This window comes from Gracilinanus agilis, chromosome 1, assembly GCF_016433145.1.
Source record: "Gracilinanus agilis isolate LMUSP501 chromosome 1, AgileGrace, whole genome shotgun sequence".
NCBI lineage: Eukaryota > Metazoa > Chordata > Mammalia > Didelphimorphia > Didelphidae > Gracilinanus > Gracilinanus agilis.
This window is the reverse complement of record NC_058130.1, coordinates 473,947,002-473,974,113: the sequence shown is the minus strand read 5'-3', so window position 1 is coordinate 473,974,113 and position 27,112 is coordinate 473,947,002. Positions and strand designations below refer to the sequence as shown.

At 34.0% G+C, this 27,112-nt stretch overlaps 1 protein-coding gene across 1 annotated transcript in view; it reads left to right on the top strand.

Annotated features, from left to right (window-relative positions):
* PIGN (phosphatidylinositol glycan anchor biosynthesis class N) overlaps window positions 1–27,112 on the top strand; it is a 213,947-nt gene that overhangs the window by 23,184 nt on the left and 163,651 nt on the right. Inside the window, exons 6-11 of the mRNA XM_044682228.1 lie at window positions 476–582; window positions 10,234–10,358; window positions 14,550–14,680; window positions 15,696–15,812; window positions 19,819–19,859; window positions 24,084–24,143. Coding sequence (XP_044538163.1) covers window positions 476–582; window positions 10,234–10,358; window positions 14,550–14,680; window positions 15,696–15,812; window positions 19,819–19,859; window positions 24,084–24,143 — 581 coding nt within the window. The remainder of the gene's footprint in view (window positions 1–475; window positions 583–10,233; window positions 10,359–14,549; window positions 14,681–15,695; window positions 15,813–19,818; window positions 19,860–24,083; window positions 24,144–27,112) is intronic.

Sequence of the window (27,112 nt, the reverse complement as noted above, 5' to 3'; positions counted from 1 at the left end):
ATATTAGTAGTGTCAAACTCAAATACAAATGGATCTCTGCTGACCACATTAATTTAGAAGTCCACAAATGTACATTTTCTGTCTTGTATTATCTTTTTATTTTGTTGAACATATACCTTTTATTCTGGTTGACCAAATTGAGGAGTATTGCAATGATTTTGACACCTCTGCACACCCTTAGTTTGACTCTCTTTTCTCCTTTGTTAATAATAAAAATAAATATACAGTTATAAAAATGACACAGATTCCGTGTCTAACAGAACTAGAATATTTAGACTTATTTTGCCTTTAGCTGTGTTAAGAACCAAATGCACACAGTACATTTTAGATGTAAAAATCCTAAGGAGCAGAGATTATCTTCAGATTGATACTAATTTTATATCAGTGAAGCCTCAGGAACAGTGACAGGATGCATAAATTGTATTTTGGTATAAATTTAGAGAGTTTTTAAAAATTGCAAATATGTTTCCTTCAGGTGCAAGTGGAAACCACGTTTATACCAACTGTTATACAGCAGAAAAAGAGGACTTTGGTGCCCAAGATGCAGCAAGGCTTGATACCTGGGTTTTTGACCAAGTTAAGGTGAATATAATTTTCTGTTATTCACTTTTATATACAGTACAACAATAAGGAACATTTTCAGACTGGTGAACTTATATTTGTATATTTGTGCACTGATATCTGGTCTGTATCTTAAGAATGAATACTATGTTAATTTAATTTCAGTTTGCCATAAATGGATATTAGGATACATTTGAACTTCACATATTAGAAATATTACTTTAAAATACTTAATTCTGGAAAAAATGGATATTTATTTCTCTCCATCCATGCAATCCCTTCTCTTGAATCGGTCTTCCATTTTTTTGTTGCTCAGTTATTTTCAGTCATGTCTGACTCTTTGTGACCTCATTTAGGATTTTCTTGGAAAAGATACTGGGATAGTTAACTATTTCCTTATCCATTTCATTTTATAGCTGAGGAATTGAAACAAACAAGGTTAAGTGACTTGCTTAGGGTCAGACAGCTAATAAGTAAAGTCCAAATTTTATATTCTTCATGCCATGCTCTTATTAAAAAATTTTTTTAAAGTTTCCCTCTTGTCTCTAATATAAAATACAGAATCCCCAGCCTAGACTTCAAGGCCATCTACAATCTATCTCCATTTACTTTTCTAGTCTCAATTTATATTTTTCCCTTTATCAAGGCTCCATCCTTGTCAATCTCATCAGTTATCTATTTAATTCTTAAACATTACATTCTCTTTGCAAAATAGTAGATGCCATATATCTAAAGTATGTTCTTTCCTCACCTCTGCATTTTGGAATCCCCAGTTTACTTTAAAACACGGATCAAGTACTATTTCCTACATCTTAATCTTCCCCTCTTCTTCTCCCTCTCCTCTTTGTTAGTACTTTACCTTTTAAAATTACTTTGTGTATATTTTATATTTACTTATTTATCTGTGTATCTGTAAAACATATATGTATACATACAAAATACACATATACATATAAAACATACATATGTCATTTCAGAATCTTCAAAGTTAAGAAATACATTTTAGAAACCCTAGAAAATGTTGCCTTAATATTGTGCCTCATTGAACAGTGTAATATAGGGGTTAATAAGTTGGACTAGAACTCAGGAAACCTGAGTGATACCTAGCTGTCTGTTTACTTAAAATCCCTTATGTTTAGTTCTCTGTAAAACATGGATAATAATGTACAGCTTCGGGTCAGCTGGGTAACTCAGTGGATTGAGAGTCAGGCCTAGAGACGGGAGGTCCTAGGTTCAAATCTGGCCTCAGACACTTCCCAGCTGTGTGACCCTGGGCAAGTCACTTGACCCCCATTGCCCACCCTTATCACTCTTCCACCTAGAAGCCAATACACAGAAGTTAAGGGTTTAAAAAATTAAAAAATAATTAAAAAATAATGTATAGCCTCTCAGCTTTATATGAATTTTGGGAAGGTCAAAGTATACTTTGAAATTGTTGTTAGAGTTATAAGTTATTCATGACTCCCATAAATCACACCATAAAATCTTAAAATTTCTGCCTACCATTTTATACACAAAAGATTGTAGAAACAAAAAAATTAGTTATGGTTAGATCTTATGACTTTTACACAATGAAATTTACAGTTTCAAATTACTAAGTAGTTCCAACATTTGTCATAGTGTCTAGGAAGAATAGAAAAGGAAGAAGCTCATGCCATGTGTTATAAATGCAGATTTGTTGCTTTCCCCATCCATCCTATCAGTGTGTTTCATCTTTTTTAAAACAGTTCAGTATCTTTATTCCCCAGTAAGAGCAGTGATGAGTTATGGTTCACATCATATATTTACTCTTCCAAGTCACCTGTGCTCAAACTTTGTAATAATTTTTCATACTCCTTTCCCCCCTACCATTCACTGCTTATACATAATCAGTTGCCAAGTCCTAATGATTCTGATGTGTTTACTTAAAGTTGCTTTTTCCTTAGTGGTAACTTATGTATTCACATTTAGTTTATATTTTCTTGTCAGTTCCACATATTTGTATCCATCCTTCTCTTTCCTATTCCTATTGTGGTTCATATCTTCATTTCCTCCCATCTGAACTGTGATAAGAACTTATTTGCTTCTACTTTATCTCCTCTTTTCATTAAATATTACACTTCATTTCTAAAGGAATTTTGTGGTGCTTAGCACAATGGCTGGCACATAGAGTTTTATAAAAATGCTTCTTAACTTGACTTGTCTTGAATTTCAGGTGCAGAGATCTAAAACCATCACAAAACTACTCAAAATTTTTCAACAACTCAATTGTATTCCAACCACCTTACTCTTCATGATATGAACAAGAACCACAGAGTAAGAGTCAGGTAGAAGCCACCTCAGAGTCCCCCTAGTACAATTCATACTTGAACAGCAATCTTTTCTACAATATATCCATCAAATAGTTGTACAAATTTCATTTCAATACCATTTTCCAATTTTACATCTCTTTATATTTTTGCTCTAAGCAAACTGACATACTATTTTTTGAATGTACCCTCTGCTTTTTATGTACTCATGTTATCCTTCTGTCTTGAATACTCTCACTCCATCAAACTGATGTAATAAGCATTTGTTATTCATTTATTTATTCAACAAATATTTAAGCACCTGTTATATACTTTAAACTGGGAATACAAAGACAAAAATCAAAGGAGCAACTCTCACATGATTTACATTCTATGAAGGGAATAAGCATCATGTTAAGTCTTTCCTAAAGTTAAATGTAATTTCTACAAGGTGTGCAAATTTTCTTAACAGTCCCATTCTATCTCTGTGTTAGTTTTAGGTTAAAGGATGTTTATTTTTTTAATGCATGTGTTGAGAGTTTGATCCTTTGTGGACAAATTAGTTTTCCTCTGTTTCCTGACCTGTGATGGTGAACCTTTTAGAGACTAAGTGCCCAAACTACAATCCTAACATGGCATGTGACTCCCTGCGTTACTACAGACAGGGGAGGGAGGAAGTGCTCCCATTGGTTGCTGGGCAGAGGGGTGGGGCATGTGAGAAATGTCCTCAGGCATGATGGAGAGGGGGGAGGGGAGCAGCCCCCTCCAGCATATGTGCCATAGTTTTGCCAACATGACCCTATACTGTACTCAAGGTATGTAATAAGACTTAAATGAGGCAGTGGATAGAAGTACTTTGTAAAGCATTTGCAAACCTTAAAGTACTATATAAATGTCAGTTAAACAGCAGCCTATAGTTACTGGTCCTCCAGTCTGGTGATTACTTCATTCCTTGAGCTTTCTAGTTGAACTCAAGCTATGTAAATTGAGTAATAAAAGAATATTATGATAAATGTTTAACAACCAGGTTCTTTGGGGGGCAGAAAGTTTGTAAAATTTTTTAGGTTTAATCTGTATTATTGATACTTTCTTAAATGTAAGACAGTCAACAAAACAATGCCATCCCCTCGTTTGTAGTAATTATTGATTTCCGATGCTGTAAAATGTTTGGGCTGAAAACGTACCCCTCAGTGACTCTATCATATCTTTGACTGCACTCCAGACCTTACAAATAAGTACTCCTTAACCTTTAAAAATTTGACCAAGAAGATAGTATAGTGAGTAGATATCTGTACTGAGAACACAGCTCATTATCTATACCTATTATCAAGAAGGGAACAGAAAGTATGTGATTTGATGATAAGGCCTATTACTACATCATCACTGAATGAAAAACAAAAACAAAAAGCTTCAGGCCCCTGACAATAGGAGATGATGATTGCTTTTTAAATGCATCTTTCAGAGCTACTATGATCTAATGTTAAGATATTAAAACAGAGGAATTTAATCAGTCCTATATTTTCTAAGTAATAGAAAAAGCTATCTATTAAATTAAAGGAATCTTGATATGATTACTGCTACTAATACTGACCAATATTTATCTAGCCTAGTGCATAATGGTCGGCCAAGTCCTTTTCATATATTCTTAATTGACTCAATATAACAATAAGGCTATGAGGAATATAACTTGAGTGTTCTAATATCCATTTTAAAGATGGGGAAACTGAGTCCAAAAAGAGATAAAATGATCTGTAATAGACAGCCAAGAAGTGTCAAAGCCAAGATTTCCATTTGCATTTAAAAATCTTTCAAAGATCAAGAATCCTCTTATAGTTGAGTGAATTCTGATATTTTATATGTAAAGGAGGATTATAGTATTGTTATTTTTGCTGTGTTTTTGAGTAACTTTAGTTTCTGAATTTTATTCTAAATGTTATGTATGCTTTTTTACTGTCTTCATTGGCAGCATTGGATTGTTTTACAAAAAGTCTTAAGTACTACATTAATTTTGTGAAAGAAATTGCTATAAATTTTAACATTTTGTGGGATTTAACATGAATCATAGAATTAAGTGTATATTGGTTTATTATATTTGCATCAGAAGAAAAACATGGTTTAATGGCTTGAGATCCAACTTCAAAGTCATAGAACTGAGTTCAAATCCTACCTCTGACACCCTCTGACTGTGTACCCCCAAGCAAGTTACTTAACTTCCTAGTGTTCTAAGCACCTCTTTAAGACTCAAGGTACCAACCTCTATTAATAGAAGTTTCTTCACCTAGAAATTCCTTATACAATTGAAATGACAAGTCTATACTTTATCAATCCACTGAGCTACCCAGCTGCCCCCTATCCAAATTACTTTATACCTATATTTAACTCATTTTGCTTGAGTTAATATTTTTAGTTAAAGTATTAGACATGGGGGCAGCTGGGTCCTCAGCAGATTGAGAGCCAGGCCTAGAGATGGGAGGTCTTGGGTTTGAATTTGACCATAGACACCTCCTAGCTGTGTGACCCTGGGCTAGTCACTTAACCCCATTGCCTGGCCCTTACCATTGGAACTGATCCACAATATTGATTCTAAGACAGAAGGTAAAGTTTATAAAAAAAGCATTAGACATTCTTGTAAGTTCATATGCTTATAAGTAAATTCTGAATAATTTATCCTAGTTGGGACTTCTGAAAGCAAATTTTATTCAACCTTCCATTATTCTAAAATTGATTTAATTTATATTGAACTATCCTTCATTAAATGTACACTTAACTCTAAATGAGATTAGATCATTTGATTATGATTAACTACTTTTCTTGGAGATTTTCTTCTATTCACTTACTGGCTTAGAATTTTAATGTACTTTTTATAATATTTAATCTAAAGTTTTCATTCTTAAACTGTCCCCATTGACTAGTGAGAATCATTGATCTTGATATATGATCATTTTCCTGTCTGCAAACCAAATTATCACTAATCATTTTATTATCTTACATTCATATCTGGTTTCTTTTTTGGTTTTCTTAATATTTTGCCACTTATAATGTTTTCCTTTGACTACTTCCCAGATTCTCCTTCATTTCCAAAAAGTTTTCTGACATCTGAAGCTTAAGTTCAAAGTAATTTAGTCCACTAGAATGATTTTCTTTGTATTTAATTTTACTCTCAATGTATATTTTATATTATAATGAGAACTTATTTCTGTTGTATAAACTGTTCACTTGTATCATGATTTTAAGCAAAAAAGTAGGCAAATACAGAGAAGCCAACCTAGGTTCAATTCAATTAATAACCAGTTCTTAAACAATTATTTTGTTTAAGGCACTGGGGATGGAAAAATTGAAATGTTTAACAGCTCTTGCCTAAACTTACATTCGACTGGGACTACCACTTATAGACAGATGAAGTGAATGATATCTTAAAGAGAGAGAGAGCACACCACCAGGTGAGGGAGGAAAGTCTCCCATGTCTTCTTTCTCTTGCTCTCACTCCTCTGTCCCTAACCTCCTACTTTCCTTAAATCATGTAACCCTTTCAATATCAGTGGACCCTTTCACATCTGAGGGAAAAATTTGCATTACTTAAAAATTACTTTATATAGAGGTCTATGGAACAGGTCACTTAGGTAACCTGAGAGCTGTTTATGTATTTTTTTGGTGCAGCCAGAGCTATAGGGGAGGAGAGGACTGGTCCCATAAACTCTCCCTCTCTTGCGCCCTACCTCTAACATTACAGCAGAAGCCCTTTGCCCTGGGCCCTGGTGTTTCCTTTTGAGGCTGCTCTCTCACTTGTAGCCTGAGGCCTCAGATTTGCCACTATTTATTGTAGTGTTGATTATAGATGTATTTCTTAACTACTTAACATATATAACTGTGCTACCATTTTTATTATAGTCCTGTCTTTTTTCTGTTACTAATGAAATTTTAAAGAATTGTTCCCCAAGCCCTGTCTCTCTTTTTTTTTAAACCCTTACCTTCAGTCTTGAAGTCAATACTGTGTATTGGCTCCAAGACAGAAGAGTCGTAAGGGTAGGCAGTGGGGGTCAAGTGACTTGCCCAGGGTCACACACAGCTGGGAAATGTCTGAGGCCAGATTTGAACCTAGGACCTCCTGTCTCTAGGCCTGGCTCTCAATCCACTGAGCTACCTAGCTGACAACCCCCCCCCACCCCCCAAGCCCTGTCTCTTGCAAAAGCCCTTTGGTTTTATTATTTGCTATATTTTGCATAGCAATATATGTTGCAATTATAGCAAAACTGTTTATTTGTCTTATTTTCTCATAGAGTCATTATCTTTGACAATTTGTCATTTTCTGGGAGTTTTTAGTTAAGTTTTGTACAGCCTGTTCTAAGTGCTTACTTCCCTTTTATTTCTTTCATAGCTCTTTAAATTTTTTTTTAAAATCTAATGCTCTTAATTTAAAATGAGAATATAAGTAAAGCACTTTATAAATGTTAAGATTCCCTATACAAATTAGATATTATGATGATGATGAATTTTAAAAAATTAATTAAGTTTTTTTTTAGAAGAATTCTAGTTAACCTCATTTCCAGGCTGTGTTTGCTTTATGACTTTGCTTATAGATGTTTTGGGGTCATTCTCTTTTTCAAGGTTTGTGTCTTTAGCATCACTATCACCATAATAATTCTCTATGGTGGGATTCCTTTTTTTTGTCTGCTTTTAATCCAGCCTATGTATTGACTTTGGGCATCATGTTAAGGCTAAGTTTTGTGTACTTCTGGAAGGAATGTCTGGGGTAGTCCTGCTCCTGCCTTCTTGGGTTATTTTGTTCTAGAATCTCAGGGACAGCTCAGGCTAAAGACTTGTGTGGTTCTGGTGATCTCAAAGGGGTCTAATGCAAAGACAGTATAATTTCTGCCAACTTGTTTTGATATCTAAAACTTCCTGGCTCATACTTGGGCCTCAGAAGCAAGCCTATAGGCTTGTTCTTATTGGAATTCTAGTAGACTGCTTCTGGCCCATGACAGAAGTGCCAGTTCTGGTTTTTTTGGGATTCCTAGCCTGATATTCCTCTGCTGTCTCCAAAGTGGGTAGAAGTTAGAACTGGGACTTCATTCCACTCCTGATCAGGAGCTGCTGATCCCTCAGCTACAACTTGCTACTGAACTCGGCATACAGCCTGGGGCTCAAGACCTCTCCTCTCCCTGAAGTCCCACAGGTGGGGGACTTTCCTTAATCCACCATGTATCTGTGGCCTAGAAATGGGTAGTGAACCACAGCTATAACGTGGCCCTGCTTCCTGCTCCCTACCCAAGTTTAGGCCCCTCTGTTCTGCATTTTGAACCTTTTTTTTTCAACCCTAATGCTCAGGCTCTCCCTGTGTTGGAAAGCTCAGAGTATGTATCCATTCCTGACTAAACATAATCCCTAGTGTTGGCAAACCTTTCTGTCTTTTTCTCTCTCCTGACCTAAGCTGAAAAAATGACTTGTAAATTTTTTTTTCTTGAATGTTACTATTAAGACTTAGTTTTGTGCATTTTCTAGCTTTGTTTGGAGGAATTGTGAGATTAAAAGTCAACCTACCTCCACTATTTGGGCTTTGCCTCATATTTCATATGGTCTTGATAACAAATTGATATTACGTTAATAGTTTCTATTATCAAATTTAGGATATTATTTTGAGTTAACTTATTCTAACCTTCTCATTGTGTAATACTTTGAATGTTTTATTACGCCAGTTAGTTTGAGGTTACAAAATTTACTTATGGAAATAGATTGTCATTCATATTCTAAAAATGTTACCTGTTTCATTGTTATATCTTATGATAGACTGGTTGTAAACATACTGTTATTTTCTTTCCTGATTTGATTTGCCATGAAGTTTATTAACCTAGTGATGCCATCTCTTCCTATTTTATCACCATATTATGTTGTGGTGATAAAAATAAGCTTTGAATTTTTAAATGGCTAACCTCTCCTCTAGCTATCAAATTCCATAATTCATCCATCTTCCTTCCTTCCTTCCTTCCTTCTCTCCTTCCTTCCTTCCTTTCCTCCTTCCTTCCAAATGAAGTGGGCAGTTAACCTTTTGCTTCCTATCTTTCATTAGTACATCTCTTTATTTATTGATGATCATTGTTAACTGGGCAGCTAGGTGACACAGTGGATAGAGCACTGGGCCTGGTGTCAGGAAGACCTGAGCTGAAATCTGGCCTCTGACACTAACTGTATGACCCTGGGTAAGTCACTTAACCTCTATTTGCCCCAGTCTCCTCATTTGCAAAATGAGCATAATAATAGCACCAATTTCCCAGGTTATTGTGAAGAACAAATGAGATAATTGTAAAACACTTTGCACAGTGGCCAGTATATTGTAGACACTATATATTAGTTATTATTACTGTTGTTGTTATTGTTATTATCTGGTCTGGACTTATGGATCTCATTCCTTTGTTTCTGAGTCTTGTAGTTTATAAAATAAATTCTCTTTGTATTAATACAGCTCAATGAGACAAAACTCTTCTCTCTTTAAACCCATGGGGCTATTATATTATCTCTTACAAAAAATAGTTGCACAATACCACTACTACATCTATATGCTGAAGAGATCTCTTTGTACAAAAATATTTGTAGCATCTCTTTTTTGTAATGGTAAAAAGTTAGAAAATAAGGGACAAGTTGTGGTATGGTATACGAATGCAATGGAATAGTATTGTGCTATAAGAAATGATGGGCAAGATGATTTCAGAAAAACCTGGGAAGACCTAAATGAATTGATGAAAAGTGAAGTGAGTAGAACCAGAAGAACATTATACACAGTATCAGCTATGTTGTACGATGGTCAGTTGTGAATGACTTAGCTACTCTGATTAAGACAGTAGTTAAGTTTTTCACAGTTGATTATCCTTACAATAAGAACTCATCAGGAATGATGCTGTCCACCTTCCAGACTGAGAAGTGATGAACTCTGAATACAGAGTGAAGTATACTTAAAAAAAAAAAAAACTTTCTGTATTTTTATTGTTTTGTTTTGTTTGTGCTTTCTTTCACAACATGGCTAATAGAGAAATATGTTTTGCATGACTTCATGTATAACCAATATAAAATTGTCTGCTTTGTCAAAGGGAATGTGGGGTGAATGGGAAGAAGAGAATTTGAAACTCAAGGTTTTTTTAAAAGAGTGTTAAAAATTTTTACATGTAATTATGAAATATAAATAAGCTTTTAAAAATAGCTGCATTTAACATTTGAAATAGGAAGAAAGAATATTTAGGAGAAAGCTTGTGTACTTAATGAAAAATAAATGTTATGATTTAATTTTTTCATTTGACTACTATATTTATGAACAGTTGTTATAATTAGGTTATTCACTTAATAAAATTCAGTCAAAAAAGCAAAATAGTGATTGAATTTTTATAAAAACATTTTTTAACTTATTTACTACATATAGGACTTTTTCCAGTCTGCTAAAAGTAACCAGTCTTTGTTATCAAAATTGAATGAAGAGAAAATAGTGCTCTTCTTGCATTTGCTGGGAATAGACACAAATGGGCATGCTCACCGACCATCATCAAGGTAATTTAAACACTAAATATATTTACTTTACTTTGACAGTCTTTAAGGATAGCTACTGATGACTTTTTTTTCCCATATGTAAATGTTATATTGGGCAGCTAGGTGGCATAATGGATAGAGCACTGGGCCTGGAGAACTGAGTTCATATTCCACCTCAGAAACTTATTAGCTATGTGACCCTGGGCAAATCACTTAACCCCTGTTTACCTCAGTTTCCTTATCTGATAAATGGGGGGTAATAGTGGTAATTATCTCCTTCCATTGTTTAAGGACCAAAATGAGATAATAATTGTTAAGTGTTTAGTCCAGTGCCTGGCATATAATAAGGAATGTATAAACATTAGCTATTGGGAATTATAGTAAGCAAAAGTAATATGTGATATTCTATTAGAATTGGAGTCAGATGGCTTTGGTTGGAGACCTGGCTGTGCTACTTGACTTTTAGGATAAACCACTTTTTCCTTTCTGAGTTCTGTTTTTTCACCTAGAAAATAGTAATAATAATAACTGCTTTTGCCTACTTCAGAGGGTTGTAAAATCAAATGAGAAAATATATGCAGAAGGGCTTTGTAAACTATAAATCACTATACAATTAACCTATATTACTCTTGCTAATGTTGAACAGGCTCCAGAGCTGTCTCAACTCCTCCTTCACACTGACAATCTGGATTCCCAGAGAATGGCCAGCTTTGTCTCTTAGGGTTGGGGAGTAATTTCTTGGTACTGTAGTTTACATACCACCCCGAATCACCCCAAATGGTTCTAATTCTGTAACCTGACGATAGCTGATTTGCCCCCATCCAGTATACTCTTTCGTGAGAGATGATAATTGGTGAGGTAATATTTCCCTAATAACATTTAACTGATAAACTTCAGTTGCTTTTTAAAAAGGGATATTTACTGAAAAGGTATTGAAAGAACCAAAGTACAGCAACCTACTAAACTGGGAGCACATTCTCCTTTACCACCTTGTTTTCTGGGGAAAGTAGATCAGTCTGAAAGTGGTAGTTAAAAAACTCCCCTCCCAAAAGCCTGGGACACACTCTTCCATAGGTATGGACACCACCCAGGGGAAAGTGCACTAAAGCTTAGAAAACACAGTTTGTAAAACAAGTAGCTTTCAGCTCCTGTGTTTATGTGTCCTCTTTTTCTCTTTGGACAGTCCTCATGAAATTCCCCTTAGTTAAGATGTAGTTTTCTGCTGAGCTCATTGGAGAGTCCTGCAGTTGCCTTTCCTCAGTGTCTCCAATCTACCCCAATCTGTCCCTATGCAGACACTGTTAAATGGTCTGGGAGAAGTCTACTATCTTCTCCACTTTCAAAGTTCACAAGGCCATCCTCTGTTTGAAGGAAGAAAGTGGATGTAAACACAGGCAATGGTAGGATGAGAGATAGAGCGTCTTTACTCCCCTCCAATCAATTCCTATCCGGGTCTTCTTCTCTGTGGAACTGTTCTCTCTACAAGTTTGGCCAGGCACTGGAATTATTCTGGTTCCAAACTGGGTTGCCAAGGACTACAAGACATGACTGAGTCTCTTCAGCTAAAACAATACATTATTTGTATGTCATTATTTCATCCACCCTCTAGTAGTTTTGACTCCTTCAAAATTGGTTAAGAATTTATTGCACTTAGCTTAATGTCTTAAATTGATTGATTTCTTTAATAGTGGTGTTTTTACCTGATGAATTTAAGATAGACATTTCTAGACACATCCAATAAGGCAGTTTATTTTGATTGATTCTAACTGTGAACAAATGCTTTGGTTTCCTTTTATGTTTTCAGTAGAGAAGACAGTGAAGGAACATCAATGCAGAATAGAGATAGGGTAGCCAAAAGAGAGAGAGAAAGAGAAAGAGAGAGAGAGAGGGGGGGGGGGAGCGAGGGAGGGAGGGAGGGAGAGAGAGAGAGAGAGAGAGAGAGAGAGACAGACAGACAGACAGACAGACAGACATCGAGATATCTTTGTTTTTAAAAAGCTACAAAATGAACAGAAGGAAGTACAGACAAGCAGGACAGCTTTAAACTTACAGATTGAACATATATATTTTAAAAGAAAAATAACTACACAATGGAGTGTCACAGTTTCATATACGATTTCTTTTTTCTATTCCAATATGTAAATATATATGTATATACATATGTGTGTGTATTTACCAATGGAAAGCCCTATTTTGATAGGTTCAGATGAAAAATAACAGGAAAAAAGCAAACTTTTAACCATTTTCCATGAATTTTTAAAATGTATATTTTTTGATAACTGTATTCCAATATAACTGGTTCCCTTTAAAATCACATTTTATGCATTTAAAAGCATTTTTCTGAGAATGTGTCCATAGACTTCTTAAATGTGAAGAGATCTATGACAAACACAAAAAGGTTGCATTTGGAGAAAGAACACTTATAGCTAGAGAATCAGAGAAGTTGTGACAAAGAAGATGACATGTTAGCTGAACCTTAGAGAAAACCGTCTCCAAGAGAAGATGAGGTGAAATGTTATAGTCATAACAGATAGTCTGTGTTAAATTAGAGAAAATGGGATAGGAGTTGTGAATTTGTAGAACATCTAGTAGATCATTAGAGAAAGCAATATGAAATAAATATGGAAAAAATAAACCTAGTGTTAGATTGTAGAGTGCCAGACTTTATTTTGCCTTATTTGCCTTAAGATTACTCTGTCAGCTTTATAAAGGATGGATTATAGGAGGAGAAATTGGAAGCAGAGAGACCAAAAAGCAGAGAGACCAATTAGGAGATTTTTACAGTCTTAATTATGGTAGTGTGAGTGGAGAGAAAAGAGTGAGGATATATGAAGATGTTTTAGAGATAAATTAGAAGACATTGACAAAGACTTTCAAAGCTAAGAGGCTTTGAAACTGAGTAATAGAAAATCATAGTAACAGCAAAAATAGAGAAGTTGGGAGAAGGGACTAATTTGGTGTAGAATATTCATTTCAGAATTTCTTGAAAAAGAGAGAGAAGAGCCACTAAGCTTATAGGAAAAAAACTAAAGGAAGAGACTATGACCAGGGAGTGGGGTAGATAATTCTAGTGGTCAACACTGTCAAAAACTGCATAAAAGTGAAAGTAGATGAGGACTTTGAAATTTAACAATTAAGGATGTGCTGATGAGCCTTTGAAAAAGCAATTTCAGTAGAATGGTGAGATGGAGAAGAAGTTTATGGACCAGGAAAAGAAACTCAGGGGGAAAAGGAGGTAAAATGACCTGAAGACCAACTAACCAAAACAACAAAGAGGTGAGAGTGTGAAGGGAATTAGAACGAAAATATCAAGATTTAGACTTTTGACAAATCTAAGCCTCCTCATTGTGGGTGCTCCCTCTAATGGGAATTCTGAGCCCCATCCCCTCCACACACACACACTTCTCATCCTGTCTGATCCTTGTCCATATTCTATCCCTGTGTTCTTCACAGATGACCAATCCAATGTTTTAAGACTTTCTTCCAATTTTTAAAATTTCTCATTAATATCAATATAGTGATTGAGTTGCCCACATATTTTCCATTCTCAGAACAGAAAATGTTTCAGAAATTTATTCTCAATTCTTATATATTTTATTTTTGTTTATCTTGGGTCATTTACCTGTACACTAGTTTTAAATGATATCACAGTTAGAATAAATTCTTAATTTTTTAGCTTAAAATATATGTGGCAAATTTCCTACAGTTAGAGGATACTGCCAGCCTTGAATATACCTTGTTTATGCTCATTGAAATGCTGCATTGAACCAGAAATACTTAATTTTAATAGGATAAATAGCTTCTTAACAAGATTTTACTACTTACTGGCATGGCAAAAACATCCCAGTATATGATGCAGAATAAGAATTGTGAATGTTCAGTTTTTAGACAGCTACAATTAAAAGATATTGTATTTCCTTAGTGACACATTGAGAAATTTAAAGGAGTTCAGAAAGGTTTTTGTTAAATAGGAAGCTTCTTTAGCCAATAACCAAGTATTCTCTATAATCCTTCTGTTCTTCAAAGGAGGAAAAAAATGTCTAACTGGTTCAGTAACTGGAATTAAAGCCCTAGGGGGAAAAAAGTGTATAGATATGAGTATTTTAAGAAATAGTGTTTACTTTATAAGTGTGGCAACATCATGCCAAACTAAACAAATACTGAATTTCATTAAGATAACTTGTAACTTCGTTCTTTTCTTCAACTTCACAGAGAATACAAAGACAATATAAGAAAAGTAGATGATGGAATTAAGGAAATAGTGTCCCTTCTGGAGGATTTTTATGGAAATGATGGAAAAACAGCCTTTGTCCTTACCTCTGATCATGGAATGACAGATTGGGGTTAGTCATCTTAAATTCTAAATGTAGTGATTGAGGAATGTTTTCTATAGTTTACAAAGATCTGATTATTTAGACCATGATAATATTTTAGCATCCACTTTAATCCCCATGTATTGGAGTAGTGATTTCTATAAGTGGCTTTCATTGATAAAACAGAAAGAGAGAGTCTTGTGTAACTTGTCTTTTGCTTAGCCTAAATAATGTAGGAGCCAAATAGCCTTCTTTTGTAAAGTAATAAAAAGTTTAGGAAATCAGAGAATATATGACTGCTCTTTTGATGAATTTGGTGAAATACTTCATTATAAACTTGAGGTGGCCTCTTGTCTAAGTCCATCCTATTTTTTTGTAATTTCAGCTAAGTTGATCAATTGACATTTATAAAGTTCCTTCTATATGCAAAGCATAGTTCTCAGGCCTATGGGGGAATTACAAAGAAGGAATTTTACAATTATAGTAGTATCATAGGTACTGTCAAAACTTTTGGACTAGGAAATGGAAAGCAATGACAATATATTTCAAAAGCATTAGACACACGTTTGCTGCTGCCACCACTGCTCTGTATTGCTATTAGATATTAGAAAAGAGTAGAAAATAATAATATTCATAATTTGTGAAAGAGTAAATGGAGCTGTGGAAAAATAGGGAGGGAATCTCATTGTAGGCACAAGGAATACCATCTTTAAGGAATTAGTCACTATTTGACAAATTCCATTTCAGCAAATTAATACAATAAAAAACAACTCTCAAGAATTACAAATGATAAAAGCGTAAATGAATGAATGAAATAAGCTCTTATTATATGGTAATCACTATTCTGAGATGACTTTTTTTTAGGGAGAGAGTAGAGAGAGAATTGATTTGTTCATGGAGATTTTTTAGTTATTCTATAAAAATAATTGTAAAGATGTAAGGATAAAATTTGAGACCAATTGAATTTCTCATCAAAAGCGAGTGAGCTTTTCTCCCAAATTGATATCCCTGTAGGCTGTTATATTTTGCCTTTTTATCTTTCTAGGATCTCATGGTGCAGGTCATGCCTCAGAGACTTTAACACCTTTGGTTGCTTGGGGAGCTGGAATACGTTATCCTCAGCAGGTGTCAACACAACTCTTCAATGATGAGTTTTTGAAAAGTATGGAAATCTATCCTTAAGAATTATAAAATAATAATTATTTTAAAATAAAACTTAACAAAATTTAGGCTTAAAGAATTTTATTTTCACCCCAAGTTGTATTTTCAAATTTCCATTTAATACTTAATAACCATTTCTACTGATTACTTTTATATGTTTATATTCCTTGGCTCGTTATATAACAAGCATAGTTTGAAAAGTTAGAACCTAAATAATTTTGCTTTGGATAGTAACAAAGTATTATGAGTCAAAACACATCCTCCCAAGCTTACTAAATAGTTCAACATGACAGAAGGAAGTTCAAGTTTTATTTTTGACATGCCATTTTAAAAGATTGTGCTGTGCTGTCAGTACATTTTCAGTTGAGAGAAAGAGAAGAAAACATTAGGAGTCACGTGGGGGAAAGTTGAGGTGGGAGAGAATGACTGCAAAAGGAAAATGGCCTTCTGTGATAGAGTGTTGTTTATTTAATTAGAGGGATTAAGAGGCATTTTAAAGATTTCTGCCTGTGTGCTCAAAATTCAACCTTCCTTTGTTTTATTTTATAGCCCAGACTAATAGTGCTTCCCTGAAATTCCTTGTTAAAAGTTGTGTATTTAAAGTAAAAAACAAACAAAAATATTTCACCTATTAATTATTTTTCTTTTCTTTGATGTGTTTATTTAATACATTTGTTTTATATGGGTTTTTGCTCTCCCCACAGCATTAAATGAGCTAATTAAAGACTTTTGTTTCAAAGTACAGACAAAATACAGACCACTATATTGTTCAGTTCAATTGATTAATCTTTCTAAAAGGCTGCTTTTAAATATATAACTCACAAACCTTCAGTGATTCTAAATTGTTTTAGGTTAAATCTAAACTCCTTAGCCCTGTGTTCCTTTATCCCCAGCCTACCATCCAAAACTCAGGTTACTCCTTAATGTCAGCCCTGTGCTCTGGCCACCCAGGCAATTGAAAGGACATTCTTCTCCATCTTTTCAAATCCAACCCTTCCTTCAAGACCAAAGTTAAATCCCAATTTTTTAATGATACTTTCTTTGATGAATATAACCAACAGTGATCTTGGCCTCTTTTAAACTCTGAAGGCAATACTGCATACTTATTTGGCACTTAGATTGCTTCATATTATTTTTCGCTTATTTGTTTATATTTGATCCTAGAGGTAATGGGGAGCAGTTGAGACTGGGGAGTAGTGAAGCATTCGTTGAAAAAAGCAAATTTCAATGTTCATAATAATTTTTTTAAAAAATGAGCAGCATGACAAAGCAATAGATGATTTCTTGGACCATGCCCAATTTGGAAATAGATACAATTTTAGATTTTTTCTTAATATTTAATCTTTTCAGTGAAAAGTTGTTATTAAATCTCTGTGGAGATCTAATGGGCAATGGGAAGGATAATGCATTCAAAACTGTTGTCCAGTGGCTTAACTATAGAGAGCATTTTAGTATCCCAGACAGAATACTATCATTTCTTTCTTTTCTTTTTTTTTTTTAATTCTTACCTTCTTTCTTAGAATCAATAGTAGGTATTGGTTCCAAGGCAGAAGAACAGTAAGGGCTAGGTAATTGGGGTTAAGTGACTTGGTCAGGGTCACACAGCTAGGAAGTGTCTGAGACCGACTTTGAACCCAAGCCCTGCCTCTAGGCCTGGTTCTTTATATCTACTGAGCACTAACTGTCCCTTTCCCCCAATTTCTACTCTCTAGATTCTTCCCCATTTTGTGAGGCATATTTTAAAGGCTACTTGCCCTTGCTGCTCAGTGAAAAGCAAACTCTTTTGAACATTCACCAATTTCTGTATACCCTTATGTATTCTACTGTGAATTATATTTATTTTTGAACACAAAGTCATAGACCTATAGAATTTTAGAGGCAGAAGGAATCGTTGAGATCATCTAGATAAAGCCAGTCATTTTTTTGATGAGAAAACAGAACCTAGAAAAGTCCAATTAATTTACCCAAGATCACACACATGGCAAAAGTGATAACAGGATTCCTGTCTCTTACCGTAGAAGTAATGGGGAGCCAATTTTGACTTTTGAGTAGGTGTGTAACATGGAGAGACCGGAACTTTAGACAATCACTTTGTCAGCTTTGTGGAGGAGATATTGGAGAATCAAACAGTCAGTAAACAGTTATGATGATATTATGACCGCCTACTCTGTACCAGTCATTGTGTTAAGCACTGGGGGTACAAAAAGAGGGAAAGGACAGGCCCTGCCCTCCAGGAGCTCACTATCTAATGGGAAAGACAGCAAGCCATAAATAGATTAAATAGGAAGTAGTTAAGGGAGAAAAGGCAGTAGAATTAAGAGAGGTTGAGAAAGACTTCCCATACAAGATAAGTTTAAATGGTGACTTAAAGAATCCAGAGAAATCACTAGGCAGAGATGAGGAAAGAAAGGATGCTAGGGAGTTCATTGATGTTTTGTTCTATTTCTTTTTTTGGAAGTCAGATTATTTAAATATTCTATTTCCTCTTTTGTTAATCTAGGCAATTTATATTTTTGTAAATATTCATCTGTTTCACTTAGATTGTCAGATTTATTGGTATATAATTGGGCAGGTTTTCCTTTGAGGCTATCTCTCTCTCTAATGTCATAATGTATATATGAAATTAACTATTAGCAAACATTTTCTTTAATTTATAATCACTGAACTTTTAAAAATCATGGTTGAAAGTTTTAATTATGTTTTTCTACATAAGCAAAATAGGCATTATATATTATAGAAATGAGAATAAGCATTCTTTATTCATCAAATGACTTAAATGTATTTTTGTTATAAGACTAGAAATATTTAAATAGACTTGCTACAATTTGAATATTCTTCACATTATCTCAAAGATTTGAGCTGTTTAGATACTTTTCATTATCTCTGCCCAGTATTCTTGAGATAGTAGAACAAAGAATATTTTTCATGAAAGTATTTTCACCTTAAAGGAAATTTCTGAGTTCAAAGCTATTAGCTCTCATTTCCTATTACATTGTAGAGGCTTAATTCTTAAATGGAGAAATACTTCTCTTATTATAATTAACCTCTTTTGATGACTTTTATTATGAATGTCTAAGTTTATATGAAAATTGAAGAATGAAATTTTCTTTAATAGTAATCTAAAATATTTGAAAACTATTAGAGAAATAAGTGATTCTATGAACTGTGCATTGAGATAGTGTATTATTTGCAGACAACTCTAAGAAATTAAAAGAAAATAAGAAACAGAACTGCCATAGAGTTAGACATATAGAATTTAGAATGTGACTATGAGTTGGTTTGAAGGGCAAGGTTAGTAATGTGCTTTCTCAGTAGATTTAGTAATTTTATGGAGTAGCACTGAATCTTAAGTTTTTGGGTTTTTTACATTAGCTTCTCTTATTGCTTCTAATGACCCTTTTATAAGTATACTTCCCTCTTCTCTATTCTTCCCTATTTTACTCTGTTTGCATATTAAAATATTTTTCTGAAAGTGGCTTGCCTTTTTAACTCATTTAAAATGAACAAGCACAGAAAAGCTCTTTGAGGAAAAAAAATAAAAAAACAGCTGCTAGTAGTTGAGTTGAGTTCAATGTCTAGTCTTATAAGATAGCAAATATATAGATGTGATTTTCCATATTGACATATTTCACACCTCTCTAATTTTTTATTCATTCATTATGCAAACATTTCTGAAACACCTAATATATTTTAAGCACCTTCCTGGCACTGTACATATAAAGATAAAAATGACTCAATCCCTGCAATCAAAGACCTTTCATTCTCCTACAAGGGAGGTAACATGAATCCAGAGAAGTGAATTATAAGATGAAGAAGTCAAGTTAAATAAAGGCCAGGGTGAGGTGGGGCAAAGGGAGTTTCTATATTCCAACTTGGATTAGAGAAGAGATTCATCAACAAAAATATTAGCCCTCTATCTTTTCATTTAAATACTGATAGCTTATTGCAAATCAAATACCGTTGTTCTTCTAAATATTCCTCCTTTTTTATCCTGTTGTTTCTTTCAGAATGGCATCTGGAGAACTGGAAAAGGCGAGATGTTAATCAGGTAACATATGTAGCAACTCAAGTAATCATTAATTTCTTCCCTTTCACCCTCTTTATAGAAGATGAATTTAGATGAATTCTGAGAAGCAGGAGAAGTAGTATAAGAAATGGCTTTTTTTTTTTTTTTTTGCTTAATACTAAGTGAAGTTGCCAGAAAAAGTCAATGAAATATTTAATACAGAAATGGTAAGTCTATATTTTTATCTAAATATATTTCTTTCTCTAGAATAAAACTTTTTCAAATGTACCAAAAAGCAAAAACTTACCTCAAGTTAAGTTTGAATAATAGGGAAATTATTTTGTAAATCCAACGTTTTTAGTACTTATTATATGTATTGTCTTGCTGTGACTGGACAACACACTTAAGATGGTCTGCTATAGATTTGGCTGCCAATTGCTCCCTTAAACTCTTACAGCCATATACAAAAATAATTAGACAGGAGAGCTAGGCAGATTATTATGGATGATTCAATCCAAATCTATCCTTATAAAAAGAAAAACAGCTAAGACAAAACCTGTTGTTTATATGAGGGATAGCATTATATGAAGCTGTATGTGTGCACGTGAAATGTGTATATAATTTTAAGTATAGTACCTCAATAGCAGCTTTATGTCTTGTAGCCTATTATATTCTCTTTCCTCCAAAAATTGTTTTGACATAATTATATTCTGTGCTTTTTTACATCTTGGCATCTTACTATAGAAATCATCATAAGAAAAATTTGTTGAATTATCATTTGATATCATTGAATTTTATGAAATCATTGAATCATCATAGGATCATATCATCACTAGACCATTTTAATCATGGAGTAAATAATGATTTAACCATCAGCCTCTTTGGTGTACATATATACTGACTTATTTTTATTAACATCTTTGTGGAGTCAGAAATTTTCCTATAAATTAAAGATATTCTAAGCCACTTTCCTACTAAATTCTTTGAAAGTCCTTGAAAATGACCTATTTTTGCCTGCTAAAAATACATGCACTATAAAACAATTCTTAATTTTAAGGTTGAAAGTTGTACTTTAAAGAAATTTTAGGTAAGAGTATAGCATAGTAGAAAGAGTCCTGAATTTGGAGTTGAAGAGCTTGTATTAGAATCTAGATTTTGCTACTTACTATCTGTGAAATTACTTGGTTAAGTTATTTATTCTCACTGGACCTCAGTTTTCTTATCTATAAAATGGGAGTGTTAGACTAGATAAGTTCTGATGTCCCTTCTGTTACACAAATCTGCTTTTAAACTATACCTATTACAGTTCCCTCCTTTGCATAAAGCCAAAATATTGTGTGGAACAATATCAAATAATCCCTACAATCTTCCAATACCATTGTCCAAAACATTGACAAAACCAACCAGTTATACAAAATTACAGTGGTATTATTAGCCACAATGAATGACTAATAACAATAACTAACACAAACATAACAATATTCCCACAACAATACCAGTTTACAATTAAACAGGACAACACAAATAACAAAAAGGAAAAAAAAAAGGGGGGGAAACTCTTTCTCTGGGACTCTTCTAGCCTTGATAGTATATTGGTTTCACATAGAGATTTTATCCATGACCTGGGGTGGGGGGTAAGCAGTTCTGAGTAGCTCACCACTGGCTGGGAACTTTCAGCCCACAGCCAATGGCTGTACACTTCCACAGAATGTTCAGAATCCTCTGACTTCTAGTCTAGCTCTGTATGTCCAAGAGAGAACTTCCTGTCCCCCTGTTACCCAAGCAGCTGGGAGTGCCAAACTATTATGTGGAAAACCAGGGGTGTTGACTTAAATATAAAATGTGGGGTCAGTGGGGTGGATAGGAGATAGGAAGGAACAATGGGTAAGACTTTACAAGCCAGGGAACCAGGTTTAACTATAAAGGGAATGACCGTTGACAGAAATGGCAGTTAAGCCTAACTGTCATCCTGCCCCACCTAGCCTGGAATAGCTTCATATTATTACATACACACAATGAGGACTTTAAAGTACTTAAAAACACACAGGGAAACAGTTTATAATATGAGGGGATTAGAAACGGGGTTAGGTGAAGCTATGACTAACTACCCAGGACTGGAGTCAAAAGGGGTAAGTTCCTTAGCCAACTTGGCTTCTGCCAGGTTTTGACATCTTGGCTAAGGACCTGAGGAAGAGGGCTTGAATTTGGAGTCTCACAACTGTTCCAGAGATGTTATCAGGATACCTGGAACAAACTCCTCCGCAGCCAATGATCCAAAGTAACCAGGTAGGGAGTGATGTCTGCAAACTATCCACCAGATCACAGGCCACTTCCCTACTTAGAGTTGACTTGAAGGATTATATCTTCAGCCTTTTCAACCTTCACCACTCTCCAAGATCCCAGGTCAAAATGAGACTGCAGATTGTACTTTTGCTCTGAACCCCTCACAGCACAGCAGTCAGTTACTTAGCTCTCTCTTCCTACCCCCTGCATTCTGTTCAGAATGTCTATGGCTTCCAGCAAAGGCTTTCTTTAACATGTTTACACAAATCTGCTTTTAAACTATACCTATTACACTTCCAACCCAAAATTTATGATGCTTTGTTAAGTAGTATAACTTGCTTAATGGTTGGATGTGATCTTTTCTCTGTTCATTTTGGAATTGTCTCAGAAAAATTTTGGTTAAAGCTAGATTTGTATGATATTTTTCTTTTGAATTTTAAACTTGACATTCACATAGATGACTTCTTAAGTACAAGTCAAATACAAGAAGGAAGGGACTAGAACAAGTGTAATGATTGTTTTTTTCCCATTTGTTTGAAGATAAAAATCTATGTATGATTTCTGTAAGGAGACTTTTCCTTTAACAGGCCATCTATGAGTTTATATCTTAGAGAATTTTCTATTAGAGAAACCTCAGGTTGGGCCTAGAGAGGTAAACCATCTACCTAACCTCTCAAGAGGTCCCAACCTGGGCAACTGTTAAAAGGAAGCCACTAACAAGCTTAACCAACCAAGCCTGTCAGACAGAGAAGAGGGATAGCTCAAATCAATAGCTATTGTGAGAGGAGTGGGTATTCCTTCTTCACCAACTATAGCTGGCTTAGGCCTTGGGCACTTGATTCCTCCTTCATCCATACTATCCCTAAGATCTATACACCAGCCATCCTCTAATATCTAGAAAGAAGATCTCTAGGGAGATAGTAGTAGTAATAGGAGGAGATATAAAGAAACAAGAAGATTTTATATATATATATATATATATATATATATCTTCAATACTCTTCATTCCTTTTTAACATGGTGCAAAGAAGCTAGGCAAAAATCAAAAGCCAAATAAAAAAGAAAGACAATATTTCCAATTAGAACTGCTCCAACCTAAAATAAAAATAGGTTAGTGATGATGAAGATGGGAAGTGAGTAAAGGAAAAGATGTCAACACAGACATTTATTAACTACCCAAGTGTAACTGATAAAAAATCATCTTATTGATGAGGTTCTTATTTCAGGTGACTTTCACTTTTATATAATTTAATCAGAATACTAGTAAATTGAATTCTGTAATGTAGCTTTGTTGGCTTGAGTTTTGGTATTTTGTTATTTTGTTTTTGGTTTAAATTTATTANATATATATGTATCTTCAATACTCTTCATTCCTTTTTAACATGGTGCAAAGAAGCTAGGCAAAAATCAAAAGCCAAATAAAAAAGAAAGACAATATTTCCAATTAGAACTGCTCCAACCTAAAATAAAAATAGGTTAGTGATGATGAAGATGGGAAGTGAGTAAAGGAAAAGATGTCAACACAGACATTTATTAACTACCCAAGTGTAACTGATAAAAAATCATCTTATTGATGAGGTTCTTATTTCAGGTGACTTTCACTTTTATATAATTTAATCAGAATACTAGTAAATTGAATTCTGTAATGTAGCTTTGTTGGCTTGAGTTTTGGTATTTTGTTATTTTGTTTTTGGTTTAAATTTATTATTGGATTGTTAGGAGAGTTCCCTCTAACAATTCAAATCTACTATGTACATTAATCTCAGAGATTTAACTGAATATCTGAGGCTCTGAGTCCTTAAGTGACTCACCCAGGGCCACAACCAATATGTGTCAGAAGTTAGATTTGAACTCAGGTCTTCTTCAATTTAAGACCAATATTGTTCATCTAGTACACCACAGTACTTTTTGTAATAGAGTTAATGCACAAAATTATTCAATAAAATTTTTTAATATTTTTTCTTGATTTTTTTATCTTTTTAGGCTGACATAGCACCATTGATGGCTTCTCTCATTGGAGTTCCTTTTCCCCTTAATTCTGTGGTAAGGAATATAGCTTTATGATATCCATCAACTTTAGTTCTAAAATAAATTAGTGCATAGTGTTAAAGGGATTTTCTTAATCTCTCCCTCTGTCTCCTTAAGAGGCAAGAGAGCAGGTTTCTAAGTAGGCCAGAACTGAAGATTCCGTTACCAGGGAGACCAGGACAGAAAAAAGGAAGGAGCACTGACAGTTAAGGGCTTTTGCCTCTGGATCTCAAGAGAGCAGGTCTGTCTCTGAGGCAAGGGCTGCTGGCAGTCAACTACTGACAGTTGAATGATAGAAATTGATTGAAGGAGTGAGTGGGTGGTCGATTATTTAAGGAGTTAGGTAGTTAGTGAATCATTTATAGATAGAGTAGGTTAGAGTAAGCCAGAGTAGGCCTGGTCTTTGCCAGGCAAGAAGAAACTGTCCTCAGAAGACAGTTAGAGATAGTTATTAGAAATTTTAGATAGTATTAGGAATTTTAGGTATAGTCAAGTGGTATAAGAATAATAATTTCTCTTTCCTCTTTTTGATTTTCTATATATACTTCTCAAATTAAATGTTTTTATTCAACTGCTCTCCTCACTTTTGTTGAACTACTTTTAACCCTTACAATAGTAAGATTTTAAATGAATTGCATATATTTTTATTTCTTTAAATTCATAGAATTTATGTCCAGGATGAAGAGTTCATAATTACTTTTGGCAAATACTGTAACAGTAGTATCTCACATATTTCTGAAATGTGTATTATTTTAAAATCATTAATACATCATTATGTGTAACACTAGAAGTATTAAATTTAGATATTTTAGATATTTTTTAAAACTGTGCCATTCCTTTTCATTAAAAGACACAAATTAATATCATGTATTTATGGCATTTTTCTCTGAAGAAATGAAATGTATAATCTAGCCACTTTTGTTAGTTTTTTAAGAATAAGTTAACTAAAATTTTATTAAGACTTTTGAAAATTAATTCACTTAAAACTATATCACCTAGTTAATGACATCTGACTATATTATCATTTCATCTTGATTTCTAAAGAAAACTTAACTTATAATGTTTCATATTAATAAATTAGAATTGTCACGTTAGCATTTAGATATAGAGGTAATTTTTAAAAATAAAATAAATGAGTTATGGAGAATTAAAACTCCATATCATGACCTACATGTTTTTCCCTAATTCTTTAGTTCTGCATATCTGTCAAGCTAATCCTCTGTTGCTCCCTTTCATTAGCTTGCTCCCAAATGTTGACCTTCTTATGATGTAAACTCTAAACCACTCCCATGCTCATTCATCAGTATTTATAGGAATTTCCTACTGATACAGTTCACCTAATATAGTGTTATTTCCAATCTCATAAAACAAGTACAAACACTTCCCTAATAATCTCAGTCCTGGAAGGAAACTTAGAGGCCTCATAGACCAATCCACAACCAAATGAGTATCCCTTCAAAAAGATAATGCATTTATATACCCCTGCCATGAGAGAGAAATTCCAGCCTCTCAAGACAGCCAGTTCTACTTTTTGATTGCTTTAAATTATAGAGAATTTTTCCATTTTTTACTCCAAGTTCTGCTGATTGGGAATCAAGAAGAAAATTCTTTGCCATGCAGCAACCCTTCATATATCCAAAGACAGCTCTCATGTTTTCCTTATATTCCTAGGCTAAATATCTTTTATTCCTCCAACTGGTTATTATTAAATCAAATAAGTTCCTAATTCCTAGACATTATACATTTCTTAGTATAGCCCAATATTGCATCACATTTCTTTTCCACCACATCATTTTGCTGACCTCTTCTGAAGTAACCTAAATCCTCCAGGTCATTTCAAACCAATTTTTGTCTATTCACATATGTCCTCAGTGGGGTTCTAATGAAGCTGCATCCAGCATTAAATTCCAGATCATGCCATATGAGGGTTAGTTGAAATAATTTGCTTAGCCTCCAAAGTAGACAGGATAAATGTTTTTACATATTTGAAGGTCTGTTCTGTGGAAGAGAAATTAGATACATTCTGTGGGGTTTAAAGGCCTATAAACTGAAGGCAGAGGGTTCCCAGAATAGAGACATCAATATGTGTCTCCAGATCATATTGTATGTTGACTGGTTGAAGAAATTGAGGATATTTAACTTGCAGAAGAAGAGGAAAAGTGGATATGATACCTATATTCAAGCACTGGAAGAGCTATCCTAGGGAAGAGAGAATAGATATATCCTATTTGTCCACAAAGGACAGAATTAGGAGCAGTGTGCAGAAGTTTAAAAAAAGTCCAATTTAACCTTAATTTAAAGAAAGTCTTTCTAAAGAATTAGAATTATATGAAAATAGATTATTACCTTTGGAAACAGTGGGTTCTATCTAAGTAGCTTTCTTCAAACAAAGACCAAATGCCTACTGATTGGACATGTAGAACAAATCCTTGTTCAGGTGTAGATTAGATTAGACAACCTTTTGGAAGGTCATTTGCAAACTTGAGAGCCAATGTTTCTGATTTCTTTGGTTTACTTTTACCTGCGCTTCCTTCAAATACTTCTAAATAATGTGCAGGAAAATAGGTGTTTGTAACAATGAGCCAGAATGTGATTTCTTTGGCTTTTAAAAATGTCATTTTTGAAGAAAGTTTTGAATTCTTAGGATCCCTACATAATATCCTGATGAACATAAAGAGTTCTGTCTTCGAATTCTGGGCTGACTAAATCATTGATGTGATTTATTTTTAAACTTCTTAGATTCTAAGAAAATAAAAATGGAGTTGACAGTTTGTTGAAAGTTTTTCAGCCAACTTATAATTCTCATCCTTGGTATTGATGTGGGTTGCAATAATAGTGATTGAATTTTACTGAAAATCTCCATTTAATTATTTTAATCACTAATTTTTAATATACACACTGACAATTTTGTTATTTCTTCCTGTACTTTTGACAGTGATGATCAGTAGCAAAAAGACAATTAAGAGGGATCAAATAATCTACAA